At 41.1% G+C, this 26819-nt stretch overlaps 1 protein-coding gene across 3 annotated transcripts in view; it reads left to right on the top strand.

Annotated features, from left to right (window-relative positions):
* Positions 1 to 5367: 5367 nt before the first annotated feature.
* Positions 5368 to 26819, top strand: part of COLEC10 (collectin subfamily member 10) — a 54161-nt gene continuing 32709 nt past the window's right edge. For 2 of the 3 annotated variants that reach the window (XR_002182286.2, XM_019974078.2), the window contains exon 1: positions 5372 to 5639. Coding sequence is in view for 2 of the 3 variants with exons in the window: in XM_019974078.2 (XP_019829637.1) it covers positions 5492 to 5639 (148 nt within the window). In the remaining variant the exon portion in view is untranslated. Of the gene's footprint in view, positions 5640 to 26819 lie in introns of all 3 variants that reach the window. The other variant, XM_019974079.2, reaches the window with a different exon arrangement.

Below are 26819 nucleotides of genomic sequence, written 5' to 3'. Positions count from 1 at the left end.
GCAATTGCAGTTAAGTGATTTGCTCTGTGTCATACATCTGGTTATGACAGATGTGAAATTTGAGGCTTCTAACGTCATTCTATTAATTCCATTTTCCTATCACAGTTAACTTGACAAATGCATCCACTTTGGACATTTTAAGCATGTATGAAAATGAATGCACTTTCAAAGCTAGAGAATATTCAGCTTTATGGAATGAAAATAGCATTTTAAAGCAGAAATTTTTAGACATAATTTGTATTTGAATTTCTTTTGTCCCCTTTTCAATGGGGACTATAGGGTCTCCAGAGAAATAGAACCAACAGGATATATCTTTATCTATCTATATCTTATCTGTATCTTTGTGTTTATATCTGTCTGTATATATCAGTATTATTGTTGTTGTTTTAGTCGCTAAGTCCAGCTCTTTGTGACCCCATGGACTGTAGCCCGCCCAGCTCCTCTATACATAGAATTTCTCCAGACCATTTCCTCCTTCAAGGGATCTTCCCAACACAGGGATTGAACCCATGTCTCCTGCTTGGCAGATGGATTCTTTACCATAGAGCCACCTGGGAAGCCCGTATATATCAGTTCAGTTCAGTCACTCAGTCATGTCCGACTCTTCGCGACCCCATGGACTGCAGCATGCCAGGCCTCCCTTGTCCATCACCAAATCCTGGAGTTTACTCAGACTCATGTCCATTGAGTCAGTGATGCCATCCAACCATCTAATCCTCTGTCGTCCCCTTCTCCTCCAGTCTTCAATTTTTCCGAGCATCAGGGTCTTTTCCAATGAGTCAGTTCTCATCAGGTGGCCAAAGTATTGGAGTTTTGGCTTCAGCATCAGTCCTTCCAATGAATATTCAGGGCTGATTTCCTTTAGGATGGACTGGTTGGATCTCCTTGCAGTCCAAAGGACTCCTAAGAGTCTTCTCCAACACCTCAATTCAAAAGCATCAGTTCTTCAGCACTCAGCTTGCTTTATAGTCAAACTCTCACATCCATAAATGACTACTGGAAAAACCATAGCCTTGGCTAGATGGACCTTTGTTGGCAAAGTAATGTCTCTGCTTTTGAATATGCTGTCTGCTGCTGTTGCTAAGTCACTTCAGTCGTGTCTGACTCTGTGCGACCCCATAGATGGCAGCTGTCTAGGTTGGTCATAACTTTTCTTCCAAGGAGTAAGCGTCTTTTCATTTCATGGCTGTAGTCACCATCTGCAGTGATTTTGGAGCCCCACCCTAAAAAAGTCTCTCACTGTTTCCCCATCTATTTGCCATGAAGTGATGGGACCAGATGCCATGATCTTAGTTTTCTGAATGTTGAGTTTTAAGCCAACTTTTTCAGTCTCCTTTTTCACTTTCATCAAGAAGATCTTTAGTTCTTTTTTGCTTTCTACCGTAAGGGTGGTGTCATCTGCATATCTGAGGTTATTGATATTTTTCCCAGAATTCTTGATTCCAGCTTGTGCTTCATCCAGTCCAGCATTTCTCATGATGTATTCTGCATATAAGTTAAATAAGCAGGGTGACAATATACAGCCTTGATGTACTCCTTTCCTTATTTGGAATCAGTCTGTTGTTCCATGTCCAGTTCTAACTGTTGCTTCCTGACCTGCCTACAGATTTCTCAGGAAGGAGGTCAAGTGGTCTGATATGCCCATCTCTTTCAGAATTTTCCACAGTTTATTGTGATCCATATAGTCAAAGGATTTGGCATAGTCAATAAAGCAGAAGTAGATGTTTTCCTGGAACTCTCTTGCTTTTTTGATGTTTCAACAGATGTTGGCAATTTAATCTCTGGTTCCTCTGCCTTTTCTGAAACCAGCTTGAAAATCTGGAAGTTCATAGTTCACATACTGTTGAAGCCTGGCTTGGAGAATTTTGAACATTATTTTACTAGCGTGTGAGCTAAGTGCAACTGTGCAGTAGTTTGAGTGTTCTTTGGCATTGCCTTTCTTTGGGATTGGAATGAAAATTGACCTTTTCCAGTCCTGTGGACACTGCTGAGTTTTCCAGATTTGCTGGCATATTGAGTGCAGCACTTTCACAGCATCTTTTTTTAAGGATTTGAGATAGCTCAACTGCAATTGCATCACCTCCATTAGCTTTGTTCATAGTGATGCTTCCAAAGGCCCACTTGACTTCACATTCCAGGATGTCCGGCTCTAGGTCAGTGATCATACTATCGTGGTTATCTGGTCATGAAGATCTTTTTTGTACAGTTCTTCTGTGTATTCTTGCCACCTCTTCTTAGTATCTTCTGCTTCTGTTAGGTCCCTACCATTTCTGTCCTTTATCGAGCCCATTTTTGCATGGAATGTTCCCTTGGTATCTCTCATTTTCTTGAAGAAATCTCTAGTCTTTCCCATTCTATTGTTTTCCTCTATTTCTTTGCATTGATCACTGAGGAAGGCTTTCTTATCTTTCCTTGCTATTCTTTGGAGCTCTGCATTCAAATGGATATATCTTTCCTTTTCTCCTTTGCTTTTAGCTTCTCTTCTTTTCACAGCTATTTGTAAGGCCTCCTCAGGCAGCCATTTTGCTTTTTGCATTTCTTTTCCTTGGGAATGGTCTTGATCCCTGTCTCCCGTACAATGTCATGAACCCCCGTCCATAGTTCTTCAGGCACTCTATCAAATCTAATCCCTTGAATCTATTTCTCACCTCCACTGTATAATCATAAGGGATTTGATTTAAGTCATACCTGAATGGTCTAGTGGTTTTCCCTACTTTCTTCAATTTAAGTCTGAATTTGGTAATAAGGAGTTCATGATCTGAGCCACAGTCTGCTCCCGGTCTTGTTTTTGCTGACTGTATAGAGCTTCTACATCTTTGGCTGCAAAGAATATAATCAATCTGATTTCGGTGTTGACCATCTGGTGATGTCCATGTGTAGAGTCTTCTATTGTGTTGTTGGAAGAGGGTGTTTGCTATGACCAATGCGTTTTCTTGGCAAAACTCCATTAGCCTTTGCCCTGCTTCATTCTGTACATTCTTCAGCATATACCTCTGTATATGCCCATATCTATAGATATGCATATCTATACCTCAAGAAAGAGATCTATTAGATGAAACTTGCTTACATGATTGTGAAGGATGTAAAGTCTCATGATCTACCATTTGCAAGCTGGAGACCTGGGAAAGCTAGTGGCATACCTTCAGGCTAAGCCCGAAGACCTTGAGAATTGAGGAAGACAATGATATAAATACCTGTCCCAGTCCAAAGGCTCTAGAACCAGCATAAATGATGCTGTAAGTTCTAGTCCAAGTGTAGGACAACATCAGTCCCAGTTCTGTCACTCAGGCAAAGAGCAAATTCTTCCTTTCTCTGTCTTTTTGTTGTACTCAGGCACTCAAAGAATTGGATGAGAGCCCCTCTTTTGGGGAGGCCAAACTGGTTTACTCAGTCTACCAGTTCAAATGCTAAGCTCATCTGGAAACATTCTCACAGACATGCCCAGAAAAACTGTATAGCCGAGGGTCTGGCTCCCATGATCCAGTCGACTCCTAAAAGCAACCATCACAGAGGCCTTGGGAAAACTGCTCAACTTTTCTGAGCTTCAAAGCAAGGGAATTACTATCTATTCCACAGGGCTATCTTCAGGTTTAAAGAAAATAAGCAAGTTAAGAGACCAAGGCTATCTTTGCACATAATGACTATTCAAACAATGCCAGTTCCTTTCCCTCCCTTTCCCTGTATGACTTATGAAAAGATAAGTCTAGTCATAGTACTAGTCTGTTGTTATGCGTTGAATTGAGTCTCCTCAGGCCAAAAAAATTGGAGAAGGAAATGGCAACCCATTCCAGTATTCTTGCCTGGAGAATCCCAGGGACAGAGGAGTCTAGTGAGCTGCCGTCTATGGGGTCGCACAGAGTCGGACACAACTGAAGCGACTTAGCAGTAGCAGTAGGCCAAAATAGAAAAATCCTATGTTGAAGTCCTACTCCCAAGACCTCATACTGTAGCGCCTTGGGGCACTACCAGGGGTTATGAGAGAGCCTGGAACTGATCCTCTCTTGGTGTCTTTAGAAGAGGCATGCTTTGCCAATGCCTTGAACTCAGATTTCTAGCCTCCATAATTGTTGTTTAGTAGCTCAGTTGTATCTGATTCTTTGTGACCACATGGACTGCAACCCATCAGGCTCCTATGCCCATCAGATTTCCCAGGCAAGAATACTGGAGTGGGTCGCCATTTCCTTCTTTTAATAAAATTGTCATGTTGCACGCTCACACATTTGTATGTACTATGATTTGGCAACCCTTAACATATCATTGCGGAGAAGGCAATGGCACCCCACTCCAGTACTCTTGCCTGGAAAAATCCCACGGACAGAGGAGCCTGGTAGGCTGCAGTCCACGTGGTCGCAGAGGGTCGGACACAACTGAGCGACTTCACTTTCACTTTTCATGAACTTCCATGCACTGGAGAAGGAACTGGCAACCCACTCCACTGTTCTTGCCTGGAGAATCCCGGGGAAGGAGGAACCTGGTGGGCTGCCATCTATGGGATCACACAGAGTCGGACACGACTGAAGCGACTTAGCAGCAGCAGCAACATATCATTGACTCAGTGGTAAAGAATCTGCCTGCCAATGCAGGAGACACAAGTTTGATCTCTGAGTCAGGAAGATCCCCTGGAGAAGGAAATGGCAACTCACTCCAGTATTCTTTCCTGGGAAATCCCATGGACAGAGGATCCTGGTGGGCTACAGTCCACGGGGTCACAAAAGAGTCAGACATGACTTAGCTACTAAACAACAACAATATGTCATTAGGCAGTTGATGCCCCTTCCTGCTTTGGCCACATCTTTTAATCAAAGCTTTGTCCACATTTCACAGTATTTCTTTAAGGCAGTGTACCAGAAGGCCAGTTACTAGGGCAAAGGCTATACATATTTTTAACATTCTTGATACTTATTGCCTAATTGCTTTGCAGTAAGTGGTGTTCTTTCCTTTGGGGTTTAACCCCAAGACAATTCTTTGTAGCAAGAGAAGGAAATAAGCTTATGGAGAGCAGTAAGAGTATTAGTGTTCAACTGACACCAGAAACAGGTAATGAATATTTCCTTGTTAAAAAGCTCAAAGCCATGCACAATGATTATATAATATGTAGGTAATTCATAAAATCTCTGGCTCAGTCTTTCTGGAACCCCAACATTTAAGTGCAATTTGGGCATTAAATTATCCATTCATGTACTAAGCCAAAGGTATATCTGTTCTATTTTCTGGAGTGTTTCTACTGACCTGCACACTTGAGTGTTTAGTTCAGAGATAATTTTCAATAAACTCTTGTCACTTGAAAGTAAATAGTCTGGAAAATGTACGGCTCATTTGGAACACTGAGAAAATAAACAACCTAAGATATGCTTCCTTCCTGTCTTTACAGCCCTTTTTGGAATGTGTGTTCCAGATATTTCCCTTTCTTCCCCAAAGAAGAAGTTTTCATTAAAAATCGAACTGTTTATTTGGCACTTTGAGGCAGCCCTTTTTTGAGGAAACCGCAGCAATGGGTGGCTTTGGAGCCCAAGTTCGAAGAAACCAGTTCATTCTCCTGGTGCTCTTTCTTTTGCAAATTCAGAGTCTGGGTCTGGACCTCGACAGTCGTCCTACGACTGAAGTCTGTGCCACACACACCATTTCACCAGGACCCAAAGGTGAGGAAAGAAAAAAAGTGAAATTTTCCCATCTAATAAGTAAGCTCTCTTACTTCATCGCTCAGTGCCACTCTAGCTCCCACTTTCTCTAACTCTCCTCCCTAGAGTTTTCTACTCTCCCCCCTAGAGTTCTACTCTCCTTCTATTTTAGGAAAATCAATGTCCTGGTACTCCCTTGATGTTAAGTAAGAGAACCCCAGGAGGGAGTGGAAGCCTGGGACAGGGATGTGATAGAATTCACCTGGGACAGGGGGATATTCCGCCTTCCTTGCAGCTCCAGGGGGGATACACAGACAGGATTCCTTTTGTTAATAACATCTCTATTCATGGACTGTTTTTACTCCAACTGTTTTCTCATACTGATTCTGGTAAAGCTACTAGACAAAAGCTCAGTAAACTTTAATTCTTTTATACATTTCATAAATTAATGGACTCCTGGGTTCCAATGAAGAGGGGTCCATCAAGAATTGGAGGTGGCAGTAAGAAAAAAAAAATGCCAAAAAAGGAAAATGGCACTGTCATCTCAGCATATTGTTTTTATTTCTTCCATGTCTCTTAAACTTGTGTCCCCTATTAATCATATTTTTCTACAGTCATAATCAAAGTGTGTGGTCCATTTTGAGAAGTGTTGGATAACAGAAAAAATTACCTTAGTGAGACATGGACCAAGCTGAAAATTTCTGTTTCGTTTCTTTCTAGCTACATGCTCTTTAGGAAAAGTTTTAACTCTCTGAACCTAAGCTCTTTCGTATTAGGAGCGGGGGAAAGTGTTATCATCCTCTCCACTCACCACTGGAGTAATGATTAAATAAAGTAATATTTGCAAAAAAATATTTAATGTCTGGAACATAGTAGTTGCATAACAGACATCAGACATGTTTCCCCTTTTTCTTGTAGCCTGCTTTTTCCAAATACTGTTTATTGTAAATGTTGAAAGATCAGTATGTTTATAATTATACTTCTATGTTCTTCGAAACCAAACAACCCCCTCCAAAAAAAATAAATAATAAAAATAAAACAAATAAAGGATTGGAGATAGTATAGAAATAAGCATTTCTTTATTTGCAAGTGGAGACTTTAGGGCCAAGAGCCTTCAACAAAAGGACGATAGAATATTGGAATTTTTTTTTTTCAAGTAGGGCCAAGGTCCAAATGTGCTTCAAGCACCTGGTTGATTAAAAAATGCTCCTGTTTTCTTGGTTTCAGCTCTGACCCTTTTGTTCTGGAAGTGGTCACTGCAGTACAGATCGGTGCTCCTTCGTTAGTAATTCATGCTCTGTTTCTCCAGGCTAGAGGGTGGAAGAATTGCAGCTACTTAAAATTTTAAGTTGAAAAAAAGGTCTTAAAAACACACACACAGACACAACAGAAAAACATCGCCCTGTGCTTGTCAGTGATTTAAATGTGTATTGCTTAAAATGCATTTTTCTTAATCAGTGAATTAATTTCCTCCTAAGATTGCAATCTAAGTTTTAACCTTTGATACCATAAAATAAATGCAAGGAAGAACAATGAGACCTTGGGGCTTCCAAATAATTTCTTGGGTGAATAAATGAATAATGCGAGGGTCAATGTTCAGAAAAGAAAGTTTCAGTCAGAAACAAAGTATTTACTTAAAACCATTACTGGACTTTCCACAGAATAGAGGAAAATTAAAATGTTTCTGTCCCTTCAAAGGGAGAATCCATTTGAGAATAGAAATGTTAAGCAGTTTTCCTTACAGAGAAACTGCAACTTTCAAACTGGAGGAAGAATGGACAAAGTATTGTTAAAATAATGTCCAAAAGACAGTGTACTCCAATTCAATGATTCTAGTCATTTCAACTCAGCCAACATATATTGAATGTGCTAAGCACTATTTTATGTACAAGAGATGCATTAAATTATATATATATATGGTTTCCTGATGCCTCAGATGATAAAGAATCTGCCTGTAATGTAGGAGATCTGGGTTCGATTCCTGGGTTGGGAGGATCCCTTGGAGAAGGGCATGGCAACTCACTCCAGTTGAATTCCATGGACAGAGGAGCCTGGTGGGCTACAGTCCATGGGATTGCAAATAGTCAGACACAGCTGAGTAACTAACACTTTTACATTTTTCATATATATATATATCAGTGTCATGAGCAATGAAATGGTAAATAATTTAAGAGGGAAAGCAGAGAGCAATTAATATGTGTTGGATACCAGCATAGTGTCCACATGAATCTTCCAACTCTCATTTTTTTAATTTAACACAAAACTTTTCCCTTCCCATTAGCAACTCTCTTAAGACTCCAAACAGTGGAAACCCCTTTAACTCTCTTCCTGAGTGTATGTAGAAATTATGAGATGATTACAAGTGAGAATGTGACAGAAGGAAGAAGTGAGTGCTCCCAGGGAAGAAAGACTTGGAAAGGACCCCTTAAGAACCCCAGATTCCAGAACTAAGTCTGTTATGGACTTGGTACAATTTCTTCTTCCCCTAGAGCCCAGGGACTTGGCATCAAATGGATTCCACATTTCTTATTAAAGAAATTCTTATTAAAGTGATTCCAAGATTCTGGAGCATACTGAATACCTACTAAGTCCCAGGCATCAGTGAAGTGAAGTCGCTCAGTCATGTCCGATTCTTTGCAACCCCATGGACTGCAGCCTACCAGGCTCCTCTGTCCATGGGATTTTCCAGGCAAGAGTACTGGAGTGGGGTGCCATTTCCTTCTCCAGGGCATCTTCCCAACCCAGGGATCGAACCCGGGTTTCCCGTATAGTAGGCAGATGCTTTACTGTCTGAGCCACCAGGGAACCCAGGCATCATGTACAATGCTAAAGGTTTCAAGCTAAGGAAAAAGCTTGTACCTACATTTCAAACTGGTGTTAGCTTAAAAACTCTTGGGGTCAGGACCCACGTAACTCATATTTTTATTTGCAAATTGCCTCTATGTGCACAACACGTATAGCATCAAGAGCCTATTCATCACTGCCCTACCTCTGCTCTGTGTCCTGTGCTAGACATTGTGGATACCCCAAAACACAAAAATGATTTTTGTCTTCCCTCAAGATATAGACTGCTTCATCCTCTTATGAACGTGATGATAGTCTTCCCCACCCCTGAATAAGGCAGATTTATATATTTATCTCTACAAAATGACAAAAAAGAAAGGTTTGATGGCTAAGTAAACATTTTTAAAGAACTAGATTATTGCCCTTGTTCAAAATATTTTTCCTAAAAGCAAGCTGGTCTATGTTTTTCTTCATGGCTAATCATCTCAATACCATATTTATCAGCACTGTGCTCAGAAACTTCTAAATACTCTGAGAAACAGACAACAAAAGGAACTTTCCCTAGATTCATTTAGGAGACTTGGAATTAAATAAAAATATATAGAATGGCAAACAGAAAACTGTTAATGTTAATCTGTCATATAGTATGTTATCTAACACAGAGACACCATTTTTTCCTGCACTATTTCACAAACTTGACTTAGTGGAAAACATTGGATTGTACCTGCTTGATCTTCATTCAGGATGATATCACATCTGTCTATACTTTAGTTTCTTTATTTGCAAAATGAGTTTCATGGCAGACATGTTTTAAGAATAACATCAGATAATCAATGTGAACCTTAAACTGTATCGGTGTCGAGAACAGATACTTAACAAATTCTGTTTGTCTTTCCCTCTTCTTCCTATTTGGCTAAGTCCATTGAATAGCAGTTTTGAGAATGAGTATTGCTCTAGTTATCAAAAATTATTTGTTGAAAGCCATTTTTATTTTTCTTTCTTCACCTTAAATTTATTATTTTATGCTGCTTAGTAGACATTCTTTTTTCCCCCAACGTTGGTGGTTTCCTTAAACAATTTACGTGAAATTCTGACCTCTAGTGGTTTTACTTCAAAACAGCAATGACAAGAAATTTTTTTTTTTTTTCTTTTTTTAATTTTATTTTATTTTTAAACTTTACATAATTGTATTAGTTTTGCCAAATATCAAAATGAATCCACCACAGGTATACATGTGTTCCCCATCCTGACCCCTCCTCCCTCCTCCCTCCCCATACCCTCCCTCTGGGTCGTCCCAGTGCACTAGCCCCAAGCATCCAGTATCGTGCATCGAACCTGGACTGGCAACTCGTTTCTTACATGATATTTTACATGTTACAATGTCATTCTCCCAAATCTTCCCACGACAAGAAATTTTAATAAGAAATGTTAAAAAAGAAACGTAAAACCACTAAGAAATATTTGGGTGATAAGTAAGTCCTGATTGGCTCTTTTTGACCCCATGGACTGTAGCATGCCAGGTTTCCCTGTCCTTCGCTATCTTGTTTAATTTTCACAGCCTGGGTTTAGTCGCTCAGTCATGTCCAACTCTTGCGACCCCATAGACTGTAGCTGCCAGGCTCCTCTGTTCATGGATTTCTCCAGGCAAGAATACTGGAGTTGCCATTTCCTTCTCCAGGGGATCTTCCCAACCCAGGAATCAAACCTGGGTCTCCTGTATTGCAGGCAGACTCTTTACTGACTGAGTTATGAAGGAAACCCTATAATTGACTTATGTGGTAGCAATTATTTTAAACCTCAGTTCAGTTCAGTTCAGTCGCTCAGTCGTGTCCGACTCTTTGCGACCCCATGAATCACAGCACGCCAGGCCTCCCTGTCCATCACCAACTCCCGGAGTTCACCCAGACTCACGTCCATCAAGTCAGTGATGCCATCCAGCCATCTCATCCTCTGTCATCCCCTTCTCCTCCTGCCCCTAATCCCTCCCAGCATCAGAGTCTTTTCCAATGAGTCAACTCTTCGCATGAAGTGGCCAAAGTACTGGAGTTTCAGCTTTAGCATCATTCCTTCCAAAGAAATCCCAGGGCTGATCTCCTCCAGAATGGACTGGTTGGATCTCCTTGCAGTCCAAGGGACTCTCAAGAGTCTTCTCCAACACCACAGTGCAAAAGCAAGGATAAACAAATACTCTCAATGAGGTCAAGTGGAGTTTCCAAGGTCTTCCACTTAAGATGTTATAGTCATGCAATTTGAGCTTGACCCCTGACCTTCTAGTATGGGTCCATGGTCATTCTGTGACGTCTACTAGTTTCTATTAGAATAATGTTTGAAAACACAGCCCACTGACCCCTTTTTGATAAGAAATGAGTAGGACCCTGCCTCAAAACATGGAGTTTATGCAACCTCACAGTCCAGCATTGTACTGTACTACATGCTAAATGTGATGACCCGCCTCTCTGATAATGAACTCCATCACTTCATTTGTCTGTTTAGAAATTATATTTAGAATGGTATTTTACCCTACTGCTTATTTTGGCTTTTAGTTTAGGAGGCTTTTCTTTCAAAGACATTTGTGTGTGTGTGTGTGTGTGTGTGTGTGTGCGTGTGTGTGTGTGTGTGTCTATGTGGACTCAGAGGTCCTTTGGATCCATCTGGCTTCTCCCAACTTCTCCCACCTCATACTACTTGCCCACTTGTTTGCTGCAGCCTTCCTTGCTTTGTCTCTCATTCCCAACCCAGGATCTTTGCACTTGATGTTCCTTTTGTCTGACCCAAACTTGCTCCAAATCTTCCCAAGGAGAGTTCCTTCTTCTCGTTTTTGGTTTTAGCTCCAGTGCCATCTGCACAGTGGGGCCCTGCCTGAAGACCCCTGTACTCTCTGTCATAGTTTCCAAGACATTTTATTATTTTCACAGACTGATTGCTATTTATATACATACTGTCAGTCCTAGAATGAAAGTTTCATGATGGCAGAGACCCTAGAAGAATTCCTGACACATAGTGATGGCTCAGTAAATATTTTTGATGCAATTGTTTTTTAGTTGCTAAGTCATGTTCAACTCATTTGCAACCCCTTGGACTGTAGCCTGTCAGGCTCCTCTGTCCATGGGATTTCCCAGTCAAGAATATTGGAGTGGGTTGCCGTTTCCTACTCCAGAGGATCTTCCCGATCGAGGGATTGAACCTGAGCTTGTTGTGTGTCTCCTGCATTAGCAGGCAGATTCTTTACCACTGAGTCACTGGGGCTTCCCTTTTGACACAATGAATGAACCCAGATTTTCCAAGATCCCCTGACAGTTCCTTGAAAATACTTTCCAGGGATATGCTGCAGATTCCCCCATAAGTTGTGCAATGCTTCAAAAAAAAAAAAAAACTGCTCTTGGAAGGCGCTGTCATTTCACCCCTTCAGTACTTAAAGAACTTTCCCACCAGTGGCCACTGTAAGCACAGCAGTGCACAGCTCCCCTGGTGCCCCTGTGTTGCCTGGCCTGACCACTAACTCAATGACACTTCACTCAGTAAGGAAGGCTTCCCTTTGCTTCTGAGGACACTGCAAATTTACAAGTAATGATCATCAATCCACACTTGTGGCCTGTGATGAACTCAAGCAGCCAAGAAAGGCTCTCTCCTCTTCAGCTTGACTGTAATGGCAGTCTCAGTCATGGTGGTAGCAATAGTAACCAGCACACATTGAACAGATGCCACTGGCAAGGCGCTGCTTGAATGCTTTCCAGCAATTTTTAAGTTAAACTCTCTCAATAGACTTTGAGAGAGGAGACATAATTCTCATTTGAGAGATGAAGAAACAGGTTCATAACTATTAAGTCACTAGCCTAAGGTCACACAGTTGGAAGGTGGTGGGTTGGAACTCAATTCAATCCCAATTGGACTCCACGTTCCAGTCATAGTGCTAAACCATCTAATCAGCTGGAGGGGTCCCAACCAGTGTTGAAGACATCAGAGGATTTTACAGGGCAGGATGAAATAGCTATTATACTTAAGTTTTGGCTTAAAAATCCTATCCATCCCTATGGAGCCCATGCGTGGGTGGACGAGAGCACTAATCTTTGAGTGCCAGACACTATGAGATCACATGGCTTTGCCAGTATATAAACCTCTTTCTTTGGGATAATTTCTTTCTCAGCAAACCCCTTACCTCTAGGATTTGGACTTCATCTGGCCACTCACTATTTTTCTGAACATGGCCCTGGATCCCAGCAATTGACACATGAGTTATTTTTCAAGAGTGTTTTCAGTTTCCAAACAGATGGCCAGTATGCCCAGCAGTATCTGGGTTACTTTCACACTCTGATTGGAAGTGTAACTACCTTTTAAAGTAACTCCAGATTACTTAATTTAACCCCCGTTATTTTCACATTTGTGAAAACTGAAGCCCAGAGACATAAAGTAACTTGTTCTAGGTCACACAGCTGCTCATTGACGGCAGAGCTAACAGTCATCTTCCAGATTCCCAACCAGTAAACATTGTTCCATTTCACCGTGTTATATCATTGTCCTCACGTTTTGTCATCCTCATTAGGCATGAAATGATCCTTCCCTTGGAGGTATAAATTAACATTAGGAAAGGAGGTCAGTGTATAAACATGGTACAGAATTGTTTTAGCTCGGTCACCTTGATACAGATTAAGCTGCTGAGTTCTTTCTGGTGACTTTATCAGAGAGGTTAAGCAAGTAGGTATTTTCCTAAAACCTTTATATTAATTATATTAATTCACTACAGTCTTTCATTAAGAGTGTTAATATGTATGCTATGCATGAGGACGGACCAAAATTTTAAGTGGCTTGGCTTTTTCAACTTTATATTCCAGTATGTGGGTGTTCTGAACCATTCTTTCCCCTCTCCTTTTCCCTTTGAATAGATGTCAAGAAAAGAGTTCAAGGTTAGGTCAGGACAGGAAGAATAAAACTTTAGTCAATCAAAGCGTGGACAAAGATGAGTCAGTAGGTAATGACAAAAAAAAATAGTTTGTTTCATTTAATAAAGTTTTATGTACGACCTATGCCATTTTTTCCTACAACTTGCTTACATAATAAGTTGGCTATATATCAATCATTACTAGGGACTGTAGTAATAAAAACTCACATGTTGATAAAGATCATGCACTTTGAAGATAGAATATATGTTTTTTTTAATTTGACCTCTGTCACTTACATATCTGGAGTTCCCTGGTGGCTCAGTGGTAAAGAACCGGCCTGCCAATGCAGGACAGATTTGATTATTGGGTCAGGAAAAGCCCCTGGAGAAAGAAATGACAACCCACTCCAGTATTCTTGCCTGGGAAATCACATGGACAGAGGAGCCTGGCAGGCTACAGTCCATGGTGTCGCAAAAGTCAGACACAACTTAGCGACTAAAACAACAACAAACAACATTTATCAGCCTTGGTGTCCCTGTTTTCTAAATGGAGATAATTATATTGTCAATCTCAAATGCTTAATCTGAAAATTAAGACGTGTTTAGCATAGAGCTCAATGGCACCCCACTCCAGTACTCTTGCCTGGAAAATCCCATGGACGGAGGAGCCTGGTAGGCTGCAGTCCATGGGGTCGCTAAGAGTCGGACACGACTGAGCAACTTCACTTTCTCTCTTCACTTTCATGCATTGGAGAAGGAAATGGCAACCCACTCCAGTGTTCTTGCCTGGAGAATCCCAGGGATGGGGGAGCCTGGTGGGCTGCCGTCTATGGGGTCGCACAGAGTCAGATACGAATGAAGTGACTTAGCATAGCATAGCATAGAGCTCAGCTATCATTTTATTTATTTATTTATTTTTTTTCATGAGCTCCCACAGCTCAACATTCAGAAAACTAAGATCATGATATCTGGTCCCATCACTTCATGGCAAATAGATGTGGAAACAGTGGAAATAATGGCTGACTTTATTTTTGGGGGCTCCAAAATCACTGCAGATGGTGACTGCAGCCATGAAATCAAAAGACGCTTACTCTTTGAAAGGAAAGTTATGACCAACCTAGACAGCATATTAAAAAGCAGAGACATTACTTTGCCAACAAAGGTCAATATAGTCGAAGCTATGGTTTTTCCAGTAGTCATGTATAGATGTGAGAGTTGGACTATAAAGAAAGCTGAGTGCTGAAGAATTGATGGTTTTGAACTGTGGTGTTGGAGAAGACTCTTGTGAGTCCCTTGGACTGCAAGGAGATCCTACCAACCCATCCTAAAGGAGATCAGTCCTGAATATGCACTGGAAGGACTGATGCTGGAGCTGAAACTCCAATACTTTGCCACCTGATGCAAAGAACTGACTCATTTGAAGAGACCCTGATGCTGGGAAAGATTGAAGGCTGGAGGAGAAAGGGACAACAGAGGATGAGATGGTTGTATGGCATCACCGACTCAATGGACACGAGTTTGAGTAAACTCCAGGAGCTGGTGATGGACAGGAAGGCCTGGCATGCTGCAGTTCATGGGGTCACAGAGTCAGACACAACTGAGTGACTGAACTGAACTGAACCGAACCACTGCTGTTACTAGTCACCATAAGCCTCTCCCCACATTCCTAAACAAAGGCTCATAGGTGGTAACCTTGGCTCTACAGACAGAAATCTACCAGGGAAAAGGATATCCACTACCCACTTCTGCTGCTTGCTGCCATTTCCTGCCTATTTTAGTCTCACTGCAAAGTAAACTTTCATTTATCAAAGTTCACAAACTTGAGTCCACCCTTTCTCTTTGTTAATGTGGCTTCTTTTTCCTAACTCCAACTGAACCTGGGGCTTCTTGTCAGTTAAATAGGAATAATAGTGTAAATACTCCCCAGGAATGTAGTAGGATTAAATGAATAAAGACATAAAAAACCAAGCCTCAGTCTTTTTATCTGTAAGATGGGTTGATGGTGGCATGACTGCTTCATAGGACTGTGATGAGGAGAAATGAGTTAAGCCACATAAAGCGCTTAGCACTATCCCTAACACACTATCAAGGACTCTTTAAGTATTAGAAAATCATAGATTAGCAAAATCCAAGGGAGAATGAAAATGATATTCCTGGGTTTTTCTTCTTTTTTTTCCTTTAAGAACCATTTTCCTATAGCCACAGTCTGTGCCCTGGGCAGGCATTTCTGATGGTCTTAGGTCATTAGCTATATATATATGCCAGATACAACTTAGATCTAACTTTTTATTTGTACTTATGAAATTCAACTTCTGAACACTTTCTAATTCTGTTAGAAATGGTTTTATTTGGTACCTCCACATCTTTATAGGATATTCCAACTGATAACCAGTGTGTCTGGTTTTTGTACTGTTATTTGATCTGTAATATTCTATAATTTTCTAGAATCCTTTAAATTATACTTTACAGTTTTCTCTACTCTTTTATGAAGGAGTTATAAATATATGTGATTAAAATCTGACACTCAGAGACTCAAGTGAAGTAGCATCTGAATAATTTAATTGTTTTCAAATTTTTTATCATGGCTATTCTTGATCTAAAAACACCAAGTCTCTTGAAAATAGTTGTATCTATGAAATAAATTATATGAATATGAGTTTTTAGAATTCACAAAGGTTTATCCATTATTTTGCTTTGGCTCCACTGACATGCTATAGGAATCATTATCTCTATTTAAAGAGAAGGAAACTAAAGCTTATGATCCTTTTGAAGGTCATTTATTTGACATATCACCCAGGATGGGTATACATATAAGACATTACAATATCAGTTGCGTCAAAAATAATTCACATGATGTGTTCTTGTTGACTTAAAAAGTATTCACAACCTAAAAGTTGAGAGCTATGTTTTATTCAGTGGGAATTTTTAGGACTTCAAGCCAGGAAGGGAGCATCTCAAGTAACCTTGAAAGAACTGCTCTGAGGAGGTGATGGGGGCAGTCAGGTTATATAGAAGTTTTGCAACAAAGGGCAGGTAGTCTGAACATCAAAAGACTATTGTTAATTAAAGGAAAACCAGATATCTCAAGTTAAGGAATTTATCACTTCAGAAACTGTTCCTTTGATATGCATCTCAGCTACCTGGAGCCAGTGGTCTTTGTTTTCATATCTGGAGTGAAAACTCATCCTGAGGTGAGTTTTCTTAAGGAGTGGCTGTAGTCACAGTTAAGTTCAATTCAGTCGCTCAATCCTGTCCAACTCTTTGTGACCCCATGAACTGCAGCAGGCCAGTCTTCCCTGTCCAACACCAACACCAACACCCGAAGCCTGCTCAAACTCATGTCCGTCGCGTCGGTGATGGCATCCAACCATCTCATCCTCTGTTGTCCCCTTCTTCTGCCACCTTCAATCTTTCCCAGCATCAGGGTCTTTTCCAACCAGTAGTACTTCACATCATGTGGCCAAAGTATTGGAGTTTCAGCTTCAGCATCAGTCCTTCCAATTAATATTTAGGACTGATTTCCTTTAGGATGGACTGGTTTGATCTTCTTGCAGTCCAAGGGACTCTCAAGAGTCTTCTTCTACACCACAGTTCAAAAGCATCAATTCTTCAGCACTCAGCTTTCTTTATAGTCCAACTCTCACATTCATACATGACCACTGGAAAAACCATAGCCTTAACTAGACGGACTGTTGTTGGCAAAGTGATGTCTCTGCTTTTTAATATGCTGTCTAGGTTGGTCATAACTTTTCTTCCAAGGAGCAAGTGTCTTTTCATTTCATGAATGCAGTCACCATCTGCAGTGATTTTGGAACCCCCCCCCCACAAAAAAATAAAGTCTCTCACCGTTTCCACTGTTGCCCCATTTATTTGCCATGAAGTGATGGGACCAGATGCCATGATCTTAGTTTTCTGAATGTTGAGTTTTAAGCCAACTTTTTCACTCTCCTCTTTCATTTACATCAAGAGGCTCTTTAGTTCTTCTTTGCTTTCTGCCATAAAGGTGGTGTCATCTGCATATCTGAGGTTATTGATATTTCTCCTGGGATTCTTGATTCCAGCTGGTGCTTCATCCAGCCCAGCATTTGTCATGATGTACTCTGCATAGAAGTTAAATAAGCAGGGTGACAATATACAGCCTTGATGTACTCCTTTCCTGATTTGGAACCAGTCTGTTGTTCCATGTCCAGTTCTAACTGTTGCTTCCTGATCTGCATACATTTCTGCATTTCTCAGGAAGCAGGTTAGGTGGTCTGGTATTCCAATCTCTTTCAGAATTTTCCACAGTTGATTGTGATCCACACAGTCAAAGCCTTTGGCAAAGTCAATAAAGCAGAAGTAGATGTTTTTCTGAAACTCTCTTGCTTTTTCCATGATCCAGCTGATGTTGGCAATTCTATCTCTGGTTCTTCTGCCTTTTCTAAATCCATCTTGACCATCTGGAAGTTCACAGTTCATGTACTGTTGAAGCCTGGCTTAGAGAATTTTGAGCATTGCTTTGCTAGCATGTGAGATGGGTGCAATTGTGCAGTAATTTGAACATTCTTTGGCATTGCCCTTCTTGGGGACTGGAAAGAAAACTGACCCTTTCCAGTCCTGTGGACACTGCTGAGTTCTCCAGATTTGCTGGCATATTGAGTGCAGCACTTTCACAGCGTGAGATGGGTGCAATTGTGCAGTAATTTGAACATTCTTTGGCATTGCCCTTCTTGGGGACTGGAAAGAAAACTGACCCTTTCCAGTCCTGTGGACACTGCTGAGTTCTCCAGATTTGCTGGCATATTGAGTGCAGCACTTTCACAGCATCATCTTTTAGGATTTGAAATAGCTCAACTGGAATTCCATTACCTCCACTAGCTTTGTTCATAGTGATGCTTCCTAAGGCCCACTTGACTTCACATTCCAGGATGTCTGGCTCTAGGTGAGTGATCACACTGTCATGGTTATCTGGGTCATTAAGATCTTTTTGCTATAGTTCTTCTGTGTATTCTTACCACCTCTTCATAATATCTTCTGCTTCTTTTAGGTCCATACCATTTCTGTCCTTTATCGAGCCCATCTTTGCATGAAATGTTCCCTTGGTATCTCTAATTTTCTTGAAGAGATCTTTAGTCTTTCCCATTCTACTGTTTTCCTACATTTCTTTGCACTGATCACTGAGGAAGGCTTTCTTATCTTTCCTTGCTATTCTTTGGAACTCTGCATTCAAATGGGTATGTCTTTCCTTTTCTCCTTTGCCTTTAGCTTCTCTTCCTTTCACAGCTATTTGTAAGGCCTCCTCAGACAGCCATTTTGCCTTTTTGCATTTCTTTTTCTTGGGGATGGTCTTGATCACTGCCTCCTGTACAGTGTACATAGTTCTTCAGACACTCTATCAGATCTAATCCCTTGAATCTTGATCCCTGTCTCCTGTACAATGTCACGAACCTCATTCCATAGTTCATCAGGCACTCTATCAGATCTAGGCCCTTAAATCTATTTCTCACTTCTACTGTATAGTCATAAGGGGTTTGATTTAGGTCATACCTGAATAGTCTATTGGTTTTCCCTACACTCTTCAATTTAAGTCTGAATTTGGCAATAAGGAGTTCATGATCTGAGCCACAGTCTGCTCCTGGTCTTGTTTTTGCTGACTATTTAGAGCTTTTCCATCTTTGGCTGCAAAAAATGAATCAATCTGGTTTGGGTATTGGCTGTAGTCTGGTGGCTGTTGCTGCTAAGTCACTTCAGTCATGTCCGACTCTGTGCGACCCCATAGACGGCAGCCCACCAGGCTCTGCTGTCCCTGGGATTCTCCAGGCAAGAACACTGGAGTGGGTTGCCATTTCCTTCTCCAATGCATGAAAGTGAAAAGTGGAAGTGAAGTCACTCAGTTGTGTCTGACTCTTCACAACCCCATGGACTGAAGCCTACCAGGCTCCTCCTTCCATGGTATTTTCCAGGCAAGAGTACTGGAGTGGGTTGCCATTGTCTTCTCCTGGTGGCTGCTAAATGGCAGATATTCTTTCCTTCCTAAGTTCCCTCAGCACTCACCATCAGTGGTGACTTGCAGTCACTGTTGACTGTAACATCCTTTCTTTGCTGATATGGGTGGAAATATCCCTTTTCTCATTCTGCCTGGCCTGAGATGAACAGATATCTAGAAAAAGATTTTGATATTCAGAGCTATGACAAAGTCACCTCTCTTTCATCAGACCACATGCTGAGTGACCATATGACCAGACAACCAAAAGGAAGAGGCCCATATGTCCAATAGGAAGTTGGGAGAAGGAGTGAGGCAGCAAGTGTGGCAACGTGCAACAGACCAAAATGAAAGTCCGCAGAGATTGGAAGGCTTTGATATACCAAAAAGGAGGGTCTCTCGATCTATTTTTATCAGTGCTGCCCTAGCGCTTGAAGAGCAAGGCTGGACAATGTGACCAATGATCTCGGGGCAAAGCCAGTGATAGACCATAGACAGAGATCAAATTCATTGAAATAAAGCTCACACAGAGTGTGCAAAGGCGAGGGATATGACCTGCTTTCCTAGATGAGAGTACTCCTAAGGGGATATTATACTTTTGCTAAAATGGGCCACTTTTATTAATATATATTCCCAGGCAGCTCAGTGGTAAAGAATATACCTGCCAATGCAGGAAATGCAAGAGACTCAGGTTCAATCCCTGGATTGGGAAGATCTCCCAGAGTAGGAAATGGCAACCCACTCCAGTATTCTTGCCTGGAAAATCCTGTGGACAGAGGAACAGGTGGTCTTAGTCCTTAGGGTTGCAAAAAAATGCTGAACATGACTGAGCATACACACACACACTTAATATATGATGGTGTGTGTGTATATATATATGTATACGTACATATATATGTACATATATAAACATATATATGTATATATATTGAGAAATAAAATATTGCCTGCCATATCAGTAAACAAAAGATGTCATAGTCGTCAGTGATAGCAGCCACTTCCGAGGATCAACCAGTGAGCCCTGAGGGAACTCAGAAAGGAAATGAAGAATACCTTTCATCTAGCAGCCATCAGGGGCTTCCCAGGTGGCACTAGTGGTAAAGTGCCACCTGTAAAGAACCTGCCTGCCAACGCAGGAGACTAAGAGACATGGAATAGATCCCCTGGAGGAGGGTATGGCAACCCACTCCAGTATTCATGCCTGGAGAATCCCATGGACAGAGGAGACTGGCAGGCTATGGTCCATAGGGTCGCAAAGAGAGAGACACAACTGAAGTGATTTAGCATAGCAAACAGTAGTGATCAGACTGCAGCCACTCCCTACATGAGCCCTGAGAAAACTCAGGATGTGAGAACACAGGATACTGGCCCAGATAACTGAGGTACACATCAAAGAAATTATTTCAGTGAGCCCCGACTCTTGCATTCGCCCATACATAGAAAAGTGTTGAATTCAATGGGGTATCTAGTTTTTTTTTTTTAATTAACAGTAATCTTTTGTTCCAACTAGCTGCCCTTTGTTGCAAAACTCCTATATATCCTAGCTCCCTGCTTACTTCTCGAAGCAGTTCTCTCAAAGTTACTTGAGATACTACCTTCCTCTTGGACTTGAAGTACTAAACATTTCCGCTGAATAAAACATAACTCAACTTTTAGGTTGTACATATTTTTTTAGTCAACAATATCTAGATCTAGATCTGTATTATCTATATCATCCTCTTCTGATGATCACGGGAAGCAATAATACCATGTTGGTGTTATTTTGGTGTTGTTCAACCATACAAAAATGGCACACTTTTCTGCTCCCTCTTTCTGACTGACTCATATTTCAACTCTCAACAAATGAGTGTGTGCAAAACTAAAATGTTCAGCATTCATGGCAGCCAAGGTGTTTCTGCATCTTCCGAAAAGTTTTTTTTTTACTGGGAACAGAATCTACGAAAATACTTCATTCCGTTGCCCATCCTTCTCCATCTCTTTCTGCCTTACTTTTTGAAATTAGAAATATGAGTAGGGGTGGGAGGTTAGGATGCAGTACTCTTCCCTGTCAAAAAAAATATCACAATGTAACAAAATTATTGACTCAATTTTCTGGTCATCAGAGACCTAGTCTTAGAAAAGTGGTATCCAGTGGAGGAAGAGTTAAGTGTTATTCTACCTCCATTTAGGTAAATAAGATTGATATTTTAATAAAGTAGAAGACAGAATTATTTTCCCTGTCCTAGCTCCAATGATTTCTATGTAAATATTCATATGCTTCATTATGCTTTGTTAATCTAATTTTCATTGTACTTTGGGTTTTCTTTTTTCTTCTTTTCTCTCTCCTTCTCTTTTTCTTTTAAGTTTTCACAGCTGTTCTGTAAAAGTAGTGATATTTATCAGGTCTGACCAATGAAATGATAGTTTAAACCTAAGGAGCCAATGGAAGTTTTTGAGTAGGAGAATGACATAAATCACATCTTGTTTTTCAGGCAGATAAATCTCTTGGAAGGGCTGGCAATAGATTGAAGGATGTGAGAAGGTCCTGGTGGAACATAAATTAAAAAGAAGGCATACATTAGAGCTGTTGGGAGAGGGTGAAGGGGGTGTATATTTCAAAAGAAAATTGGCAGATTATACTGAGCTCCAAATTCTCTTTGAGTTGCCTGTGAACATCCAGATGTAAAAATGCAATAGGCAGTTGAAAACAGAGATCCTAAATAATTTTTAGGCATTTCCTCTCTATAGAAGCTAATCACATGACCTACAGTCTTTACTCTTAGTTATTCTATTTTTGTTAACCAAGTTCATGCACCCGACACACAGTGTGGTCAAACGAACTGAAACGTCGGGGTTTGGAAGCAGAGACATATTTCCTGCAGGGCCGTGCAAGGAGATGAGGTTCCTCACGACCCAAAAAGCCTCGTGCTCCCAGAAGGGTTTCAGCAAAGCATTTTTAAAAGCTATGTGAGGTGTGTTGGTGGTGGGGTCCACAGGGTACCTGATCTGCTTGTCTACAAGTCTCTGACTGGCTGATGATGCAATAACAGGGTGGTGTCACAGGGGTTAATTTTATAGTCTTTAGGCTCCAGGAGGCCTGGGAGCTATGTGCTCATGGTCATCAAGTAGTGAACATCTTCATTTGGTGGGGGTTTTCACATCTGCAAAAAAACTCAGGAAATGTGCATCAGATACCATTATCTAGGTACTTCAGAGACGAGCTAAAGCAAAGGATATAGGTAGGGGAAGACCTGTCCTAGGAAGGCCCAATGGGTCCTGCTCAGTAACTTTTGGTCTTTTTCAGTGAGAGTCAGCAGGGAGGACTGCCTTTCTCACAGACAATTTGGATATCCACGGATTGGGCTGTTCATTTATATAGTAACAGTTATGACTTACACAATAATAACACTACTACTGTTTTTCTTTAAATTTGCTTCAGCCCCCATTATGTACTGGAATGAACTTTAGACAAGATATTGTATGTTCCATCTATAGGGTTTGTAAACATTTCAATGCCAGAAACACAGATCTCTGGAAGCAAAAATACATATCACCCAGGGCATTGGAAACTAGCATGACCAAGGTGTGAGTTGAGAGGGACATTGCTTCCCTTTGGCTACTCTTTCTATTGCTGTAATTTCTTTTTCTTTTTTTCACATTTTTTTTGAGGGGGGTTCTCATTCTATTTTATTTTTTAAATTTGAAGTATAGTTGATTTACAGTGTTGTGCTAGTTTCAGGTTAATTTCAAAGTGATTCAGTTTTATATATATATATATATATATATATATATATATATGTATTTTTTTAGATTCTTTTCCCTTATAGGTAATTACAAAATTTGTATCCCTCTAATTCTTCTAATGGCTAGAAATTCTAGGGGCCTATCATAATGCACTGGGTTCACCGAACAAAACTTTCATTTGAGTGTTTGTATAACATCTTATGTTCTGTGAAGACCTACAAGACCTTTTAGAACTAACACCCAAAAAAGATGTCCTTTTCATTATAGGGGACTGGAATGCAAAAGTAGGAAGTCAAGAAACACCTGGAGTAACAGGCAAATTTGGCCTTGGAATATGGAATGAAGCAGGGCAAAAACTAGAGTTTTGCCAAGAAAATGCACTGGTCATAACAAACACCCTCTTCCAACAACACAAGAGAAGACTCTATACATGGACATCACCAGATGCTCAACACCGAAATCAGATTGATTATATTCTTTGCAACCAGAGATGGAGAAGCTCTATACAGTCAGCAAAAACAAGACCAGGAGCTGACTGTGGCTCAGACCATGAACTCCTTATTGCCAAATTCAGACTTAAATTGAAGAAAGTAGGGAAAACCACTACCATTCAGGTATGACCTAAATCAAATCCCTTATGATTATACAGTGCAAGTGAGAAATAGATTTAAGGGCCTAGATCTGATAGATAGAGTGCCTGATGAACTATGGAATGAGGTTTGTGACATTGTACAGTAGACAGGGATCGAGACCATTCCCATAGAAAAGAAATGCAAAAAAGCAAAATGGCTGTCTGGGGAGGCCTTACAAATAGCTGTGAAAAGAAGAGAAGCTAAAGGCAAAGGAGAAAAGGTAAGATATAAACATCTGAATGCAGAGTTCCAAAGAATAGCAAGAAGAGATAAGAAAGCTTTCTTCAGCGATCAATGCAAAGAAATAGAGGAAAACAACAGAATGGGAAAGACTAGAGATCTCTTCAAGAAAATCAGAGATAGCAAAGGAACATTTCATGCAAAGATGGGCTTGATAAAGGACAGAAATGGTATGGACCTAAAAGAAGCAGAAGATATTAAGAAGAGATCGCAAGAATACACAGAAGAACTGTACAAAAAAGAGCTTCATGACCAAGATAATCACAATGGTGTGATCACTCACCTATATCCAGACATCCTGGAATGTGAAGTCAAATGGACCTCAGGAAGCATCTCTATGAACAAAACTAGTGGAGGTGATAGAATTCCAGTTGAGCTATTTCAAATCCTGAAAGATGATGCTGTGAAAGTGCTGCACTCAATATGCCAGCAAATTTGGAAAACTCAGCAGTGTCCACAGGACTGGAAAAGGTCAGTTTTCATTCCAATCCAAAAGAAAGGCAATGCCAAAGAATGCTCAAACTACCACACAATTGCACTCATCTCACATGCTAGTAAGGTAATGCTCAAAATTCTCCAAGCCAGGCTTCAGCAATACATGAACCGTGAACTTCCAGATGTTCAAGCTGGTTTTAGAAAAGGCAGAGGAACCAGAGATCAAATTGCCAACATCTGCTGGATCATGGAAAAAGCAAGAGAGTTCCAGAAAAACATCTATTTCTGCTTTCTTGACTATGCCAAAGCCTTTGACTGTGGATCACAATCAACTATGGAAAATTCTGAAAGAGATGGGAATACCAGACCACCTGATCTGCCTCTTGAGAAATTTGTATGCAGTTCAGGAAGCAACAGTTAGAACTGGACATGGAACAACAGTCTGGTTCCAAATAGGAAAAGGAGTATGTCAAGGCTGTATATTGTCACCCTGTTTATTTAACTTATATGCAGAGTACATCATGAGAAACGCTGGACTGGAAGAAACACAAGCTGGAATCAAGATTGCTGGGAGAAATATCAATAACCTCAGATATGCAGATGACACCACCCTTATGGCAGAAAGTGAAGAGGAACTAAAAAGCCTCTTGATGAAAGTGAAAGTAGAGAGTGAAAAAGTTGGCTTAAAGCTCAACATTCAAAAAATGAAGATCATGGTATCTGGTCCCATCACTTCATGGGAAATAGATGGGGAAACAGTGGAAACAGTGTCAGACTTTATTTTTCTGGGCGCCAAAATCACTGCAGATGGTGATTGCAGCCATGAAATTAAAAGGCGCTTACTCCTTGGAAGGAAAGTATGACCAACCTAGACAGCATATTCAAAAGCAGAGACATTACTTTGCCAACAAAGATTCGTCTAGTCAAGGCTATGGTTTTTCCTGTGGTCATGTATGGATGTGAGAGTTGGACTGTGAAGAAGGCTGAGCGCCGAAGAATTGATGCTTTTGAACTGTGGTGTTGGAGAAGACTCTTGAGAGTCCCTTGGACTGCAAGGAGATCCAACCAGTCCATTCTGAAGGAGATCAGCCCTGGGATTTCTTTGGAAGGAATGATGCTAAAGCTGAAACTCCAGTACTTTGGCCACCTCATGCGAAGAGTTGACTCATTGGAAAAGACTGTGATGCTGGGAGGGATTGGGGGCAGGAGGAGAAGGGGACGACAGAGGAGGAGATGGCTGGATGGGATCACTGACTCGATGGAGGCGAGTCTCAGTGAACTCCGGGAGTTGGTGATGGACAGGGAGGCCTGGCGTGCTGCGATTCATGGGGTCGAAAAGAGTCGGGGACACGACTGAGTGACTGATCTGATCTGATCTGATAACATCTTATGAAAAAACCCAATGATGTTTTTTACCAACCCAGTAATATTTCTCGAGTACTCACTGCATTCCAGTACCACGTGGCCCTTGCAGGTATCATCACTTTACTCATCTCCACAGCATCTGAGGAAGATATTTCACTGTTCTGATTTACTGAGGAAACCGAGGCTGAAAGAGTTGATGCGGGTTGCTAAGTTCTCACAGCCTGTGAGTGCTGATCCCCCATGCCCTGTTCTTCACCACTGCATTGCATTGTGGGTCACCACACAGTCTAGACAGATTGGATACACCCTCCTTGCATTTGTTTCTACTGACTTGGCTATGAGTGCGTTTAAATATTGAATGTATGTTCAGGCAGAAGAAAAGCTGTCCCACAAAGCTTAATGTTGTATTTGACATTAAGGATAATGTTAGTTGCTGTTGTTTTCCTCCTTGTTACTCAGACATGCAGTGACTGCAAAAGACTTGAAGGTTCCAAGGAGGAAATCTTTTTAAGGTAGATAAGCCTGAAAACAAAGGATAGGTGCTTTGTATTTCAAGTAAGAAAGATTGTAGGATTCTTGAGAATCTCCTTTTACTTTGCTAGGTTATACACGGGTGAGGTAAAGGAGAAATGAAGTTTATGGTTCTCGGAGTTGATGAAACACAGTGAAGAGACTGGTTGACGTCGTGGCCACGCATATTAACATCCCGGCTTGGCCCATAGTAAGCACCCAATAAACATTAGCTGTTATCATTATTAACGTTGATATCATTAGTAGATAAGTTCATACAATATGCATGCGTGCTCAGGTGCTTCAGTCATGTCTGACTCTTTGCCACCCTATGGACTGTAGCCCACCAGGCCACTCTGTTCTTGGGACTCTCCAGGCAAGGATACTGGAATGGGTTACCCTGCTGTCCTCCAGGGGATCTTCCTGATGGAGGGCTCGAACTGGCATTTCCTGCTCTGCAGGCGGATTCTTTACCACGGAGCCATCAGGGAAGCCCCTAGTACATTACAGGTATCTCCTTAAGGACTTTCCACGTAGCTCAGATGATAAAGAATCTACCTGCAATGCAGGAGATCTGGGTTGGATCCCTGAGCTGGGATGATCCCCTGACAAAGGGAATGGCTACCTATTCCAGTATTACCTTGCAATTGTTTAGTGTATTAATAGAGGAAAAG

The sequence above is a fragment of the Bos indicus genome, chromosome 14, assembly GCF_029378745.1.
Source record: "Bos indicus isolate NIAB-ARS_2022 breed Sahiwal x Tharparkar chromosome 14, NIAB-ARS_B.indTharparkar_mat_pri_1.0, whole genome shotgun sequence".
NCBI classification, from domain to species: Eukaryota; Metazoa; Chordata; class Mammalia; order Artiodactyla; family Bovidae; genus Bos; species Bos indicus.
Note: the sequence above shows the minus strand (reverse complement) of the source record. Positions and strands in the feature narration are given on the sequence as shown.